Genomic DNA, 6,000 nt, shown 5'->3' with positions numbered 1-6,000 from the left:
ATGCAGGACACACCATGCTCTGAACTGCCGCCTCCTGAACCTTTTCACAATTCCTCAACACGTTTTTTTTTTCTTCTATTTCCGCGCGGCTCTATGCGTTTTTCGGTGTCTAGACACGCGCCCGGAGGAACTCAGTGCTTCGCTTCTTGCTGAGCGCTTCAAGCCTCTTTTTCCCAAACAGTCAGGAGCAGACCGACCTGGACTCTTGGTCATGGCTTGCTGCCCCCATCGGGGGTCGGCGGGGGCGAAATAAGTATCGAACGGTGGTAAGAACGCATGTTCGCTTGTCCATCTAACTGTTCATGGCTTGCGCAATCTGTGCAGAGGAGCATTTTCCTCCAGTTCGAGTACTCTGCGTCCCAGCAAGCGAGATAAGACGCTCGGTTCAGGTGACTGCGTTCCTGCTAGAGCATACGTCCTGCAAGTGGCTCAAGGCTTCATGGAGGCCATGTCCAGACGGACGAATGATCGAGCCGCCCCCAGCTGCAAGTCACTTGGTCGGCGTGCTCCAACACGAACAGCCTGCATGACCTGACAGAGAGACAGCCCCCACGGTGCTTTTTTCAAGGTTCCTGTACGACATGGCCCTAGACAAGCCACCAAGCGAACCATCTGATGCGTACAGGCTATCTGCAGGAACGGTTTAGTCTTATCGCGAGATCCTCGCGGTTAACGAGGTCCCTTGATATTCAACTTCTATAGTCCGCCTCCTTTACCATGTCGCGCGATTCATGATAATGCAATCACGGGTGCAATCACAGCAGCACGACCAATGCGATACCCAAAAACAGATGTGGCCCGTGAAAGATTATCTTCCCCACAAAAGATGCGGACACTTTCTAATTGCGAAAGATGGCGACATTGCCAGGGAGCGGGCCATGCGCTGTATCGCCAATGCTTTCGAAACGGCTGTCAGCCCCGATAAACAATACATCGGTACAAAAAATCCTCAACAAATGTGCATCGATCATGCAGCCTCTATGTAACAGCAACTCTGATCATCGATATAATACAACGTAATGCATCGAAGGCATCCAGACTTCATATATGCTAAAGTATGGCACCACTCGATTCCCTCAAGGCCATGCAGCGAATCGCTTACGCGCTCCTCTGCAAGATGATGCAGGATGCGGGCTGTTCAATATTCGTGCGTCTCACGTCCCTCATCATTACCAACATCTGCGCCACTATGGCGAGCTTCAGGATATAGAGCCCAAGGTCACTCGAGGAACTTTGCAGAGTGCGAACTGCACCTTCAAGCAGGCAACGTGTCCCAAGTAGCAGACGAGCACATGCTGTATAACTCGAAAACAGGCGCCAGCAATCTATCGTGAACGCGGCACGGAGCGCCAACCGTCTCAAGAGACAACAAAGAGCAGCCTCGCCTCTTTGCTCGCTTGAACCTGGTGGTTATCTCCCGAGTTTGGCACTCTCCCGAGACATCGGCCCGTTTTTGCTGGCGGGTGGACTGCGAGTGGGCTTTTCCCAATAACTGTGTTTCCCGTCAATTTCCCGTCGCCGGTACTGTAAGGGCCTCCCTTCGCGGGAGAAGCTCTGCGGGAGGAGTCGGAGAGGCGCCGTCGAATCTACCAAACTTTCCATGTGTCTGGTGATACTCGACACTTGCGCTTACCAAGAAGCTTGTCCTTTCTAAGTTGTAAACTAGCTTTTGAACACAGTAGATGCCACTAGGGTACAATTACCGTAGGTATAAACAGGAAAAGGCGAGCTTCAGTCGCCTCACCAAGTTTTGGGTCAGACCGTCAGATCTCCGAGTATCTCAAATCAAGCGAAACCGAACTAGTCGCATGACTCAAACGCCGTCATGTATCTCGTTCACAATCAGCCACGAATGACTCTTGCGCAATCTGCGCCCCTGTGGAATACTCAAGGCATCTCAGTGACATTGTGGTGTTGTTGACATCGTCGAACTTCATATTTTGCGGCGATGGTACTGCGCACACAACGCGCGTTGAGCGCTCCTCTAGTCTCGCTTACTATGCACTTGCTAGTAGCTTGCCAAATACTTAATCACCTCATCTAAACTAATACTCTGCATTAACCATCAACAGAGAGCGACAATACGCCGTACATCACGCAATTGTAACCTAAAATCACACGGTATTTGCCATGGCCTACTCTGCCGAACTTCGCCTCGCCTTGCGCGCCGTACACCGGGCGTCTCTGCTCACCAAATCCGTTCTCCGCAGTCTCTCCAACAACGTGTCTGCGGAGACCAAAGCAGACGACAGTCCCGTTACGATCGCGGATTTCGCCGCTCAAGCTCTCCTAATCTCCGCTTTGCATGCTGCCTACCCCACAGATGCGTTTTTGGGCGAGGAGAGCGCTGATGCATTGCGTCAGAACGAGGCACTGGCTGACCGCGTTTGGCAGCTTGTGCAACAGGCGAGGAGCGAGTCTCTTGAAGGCGGCACCGAGAGTGGTAAAGGAGACGGAAGCTCGGTACAGGTTGAGGAGCTGGCTTCTCCGAAGAGTAAAGAAGAGATGTTTGAGCTTATTGATCGGGGAGGTAAAGGAGAGATCACGAGAAGAGGCCGAGTATGGGTCATGGATCCCGTGGATGGCACAGCGACGTTCATGCAAGGCCAACAATACGCCGTTTGCCTTTGCCTGCTCGTTGATGGCGTGCAACAAGTTGGAGTGATTGCTTGCCCCAACCTCGCATTTCCTATTCAAGAAACTCTCGGCCAAACTTCAATTCACGAAGATCGTGTCGACACAGATGGTTTTGGCGTAGTACTATCTGCCGTCAAAGGACAAGGCACCTTTGTCCGCTCTATGAACGCTTCTGCTTCTGCGGGACTAGGAGAACCCCGGCACGTAGATTTGACCACTCTACCTCAAAAGAAGCCTTCCGAGCTAAATTTTGTCGAAGCAACACTAGGCAAAACATCGCTGTCGCAATCTGAGCACAATGCTGTTGCTACGTCACTTAGTGCCCAATGGCCAGGCACGATTCTCTGGTCTCAGCAAATGAAATACGTGGCTCTTACCCTTGGTGCTACGGATGTCATGGTGCGCATTCCTAAGACCCTGGACCGCTTTACTTATATTTGGGATCACGCTGGTGGCCATCTCCTTTTCCAAGAAGCAGGCGGAGTTATTAGCGACTTCAAGGGTGAACAAATTGACTTTGCAAACGGACGAAAGATCAAAGGAGAGCGGAATTGGGGTATGATTGCCTGTATGCCTGGATCGTTTGAAGAGGTTGGAAAGGCAGTAATGGAGGTACTGAAAAAGAGAGATAGCTAAGCGAACGGAGTGTGAGGCGACGACTTCGACGTCGACATGCTGGTTGCGTAGTTATTCGGGCATTATCATATCATGTCCGCAGCATATCGGCGCGATCAAGTCGGTCGGCATATCGTTCGGGAAGAACATGATAATCCGGCTTGACGTCGAACAGGAAACCTTGATCGCGTAGTGTAATGATACACAAAAGACTCAAGCAGCCTCACCGGACAGTAACACACCATGGGTTCATAGAAAGGTGGGGTAAAAAGGAACATGCCTGAACGCATTATGCATGCTTGCGAGTGTTTTGATATATGGGATCTGCGAGACTAAGATGGTGTGTCTAGCCGCAATGGACAATGTGTACAGAATGCGGTTTATCATATAAACATCCTTGGTATAGGTGGTGGTACCACAGCGGAATCAAGTCCGAAGCCAACTGAATTAGCTCGATTGCGAAAAGGGAGTTCATGTTCATTGTTCATGTTGTGTAATACTTGCACTCCGCATAGTGAATGCATGCACGCGCATCTATGCTTGTATGACCACTCCGTTTCATGCACTCGTCCGTCCACAAGCCGTCTCCAGCGGCTGTTTGTAATAAGCTTGGTCTATGATGCGCCGCCGCCGTTCTTCCGGAACGACACTTTCTCCACTGCAACATTTTCGTTGCCTTCGGCATCCTTGCGTAGTTGGTACACGTACAGTACGAGAACATCGCCCTGGACCTGATTTTTTGTTAGCCTGACAGCCTAGTGACTCTTGTGCTGTTTGCTGCTCTTTGTGTGACCAGCTGTGGGTAAACTGACATCCATCAATACAAAACTCGGTGTAGGTTCCTCATCCTCAGTCCACCATCCCGTACACATGGCCCCTGTCGCACTTCCTGGATTGACGAAGAACTTGCCCTCCATTTCATACGCCTCGAACTTGTGGGTGCCGCCCCATAGCAAGACATCGACATCCATCTGCCGCGCCGCTATCAGCAGACTGTCGCCGTCGCCGGGTGGTATGATGGTGTGGCCATGTGTGAAGCCTATGCGTAGACTGCCGTGCGTGACTACTTTTGACAAGGCGAGATTAGGTGCTTCGACGTCGAAGTCACCCTTCACGATTTGTAGGTCGGGCGCGATGGCGCGCAGGAATTCGTAGGTTTCGCGGTCGGTAATGTTGCCCAGACAAAGGATTTGGCCGATCTTTCCAGGCGCGAGCAGTTTCTTGAACTAGAGGGCCGTGTAAGCGCATGCGCGAAGTCTACCAGACAAAAGGTGCGGTTGTAGCAGGTCTTGACGGTGGTTGCGCGTGACAGAGACAGAGCAAAGCGTACCTTTGCCGGTATATCCTATGCAGCCTGTAAGTTTGTGAGGTCTAGCGTGGTGCAGATTAGGTGTCGAAACATACTGAAGCTCGGTCTGGTATGAAGAGGTCGCCCAGGACCAGCACCAGTCGCGAAGCCATTGCAGCGGCGCAGTTGTATCTTTGTGCGTGCAACACGTGCTACAGGATAGCGCAGTTGTATGCGGAGCAGAACAGAGCGACTCCCAAGGTACGACGGGGATACAGCGGAGACTTACGGGGGTGTTGCGCAAGCTGGAGGTGGGTGTAGGGGAAGCTACCTATGCTGTCACTGGGCGGGCTCCAGTGGCAGAACCACAGCCTTGGCAGGAACGCCCAACACCGCCGCCATGTAGAAATATCACTTTGCTGTCATAGTGCATGAGGATATGTACAACATCACCAATATACATGTATAGTTTCAAGCAGCGACAGACTTCCAATCGTCTTCACCCTCTCCCACATCGCCGTACCAGCCGAAAAGATGCGCGGCATACTCTCCAGCCAGGCCCAGGCTGATGGCACCGCCAGTGAACCATGCACCATTCACGAACCACCACCAACAGTTCTTGACCTCCTTCAGCTTCACTCGTCGAATCATGGTGCCCAATGTGACTGCGGCTCCCCCAACAGTTCCGACAAAGAAGACAGGCCCTAACCCTGCCGCGACTCCTGTAGCGGATAGTAAGCCGAGCTGGACAACAGCGAGACCCGACAAGACCACTTTTGTTTCCTTTTCGTGCTTGAGCGCGATGCTCTTGATGCCAGCTTTTGCATCATCCTTTATGTCCATGTGTGCGTAAATCATATCGTACAGAACGGTCCATGCGACGTTACTAGCGTAGAGGCAAGCCGCCGCTGTAAGTGCTGCTTGGTTCGCCAGTAGGTCGACTCCAAGAGCTGGGAAACCCATCATCGCACCCCAGGAGAAGGTGAGTCCGAGAACGAATTGAGGATAGTAGGTTACTCTTTTCGCTAGAGGATAAAGAGTGACCAATACTAGGGACGGTGTCGCGTACCAGAAGCACTCGAAGGGTAGCGACAGGAGGACAGCTAGACCCGTCGTAAGCTGTCCCCCCAGGAAGACAATAGCCTGCTGAGGTGTAATTGCTCGTCTAGCAAGTGGACGTAACCGCGTTCGTTCGACATGTGGATCAAGGTTTCGGTCCCAAAGGTCATTGATAGTACAGCCGGCACCTCTCATAACAAGAGCGCCTGTGAAGAAAAGGGCAGTTGTACTGATGACGTCGGATGGTGCAGCAAGGGGAGTCGCCATAGTTGCAGCGAGGAGTGTGCTGAACATGCAAGGAAAGAAGAGGTAATATGTGCCGACCGGGTTGTGCAACCTCATCAGCTCACCATATGGAACGGCTTTTTGAGGTAGGTAAGATAGGAAGCCAGTAGTGGGTG

General features: G+C 52.0%; 2 protein-coding genes across 2 annotated transcripts; one reads left to right on the top strand and one right to left on the bottom strand.

Moving 5' to 3' along the window:
- Positions 1–2,130: 2,130 nt before the first annotated feature.
- On the top strand, positions 2,131–3,273 carry GT037_003640 (carbohydrate phosphatase; the record flags this gene model as incomplete). Its single annotated transcript, XM_038928687.1, has 1 exon — positions 2,131–3,273. One exon carries the CDS (start codon positions 2,131–2,133, stop codon positions 3,271–3,273), a length of 1,143 nt encoding a protein of 380 aa, XP_038788394.1.
- Positions 3,274–3,866: 593 nt separating this feature from the next.
- Positions 3,867–5,866, bottom strand: GT037_003639 (para-hydroxybenzoate-mitochondrial precursor; the record flags this gene model as incomplete). The annotated part of the gene is made up of 4 exons (XM_038928686.1): positions 3,867–3,983; positions 4,065–4,478; positions 4,657–4,752; positions 5,024–5,866. The coding sequence occupies 4 exons, from the start codon at positions 5,864–5,866 to the stop codon at positions 3,867–3,869; spliced, it is 1,470 nt and encodes a 489-aa protein (XP_038788393.1).
- Between the last annotated feature and the right edge of the window lie 134 nt (positions 5,867–6,000).

Source organism: Alternaria burnsii, assembly GCF_013036055.1.
Source record: "Alternaria burnsii strain CBS107.38 chromosome Unknown 730, whole genome shotgun sequence".
In the NCBI taxonomy this organism is placed as follows: Eukaryota; Fungi; Ascomycota; class Dothideomycetes; order Pleosporales; family Pleosporaceae; genus Alternaria; species Alternaria burnsii.
This window is presented reverse-complemented; position numbering and strand designations above follow the sequence as displayed.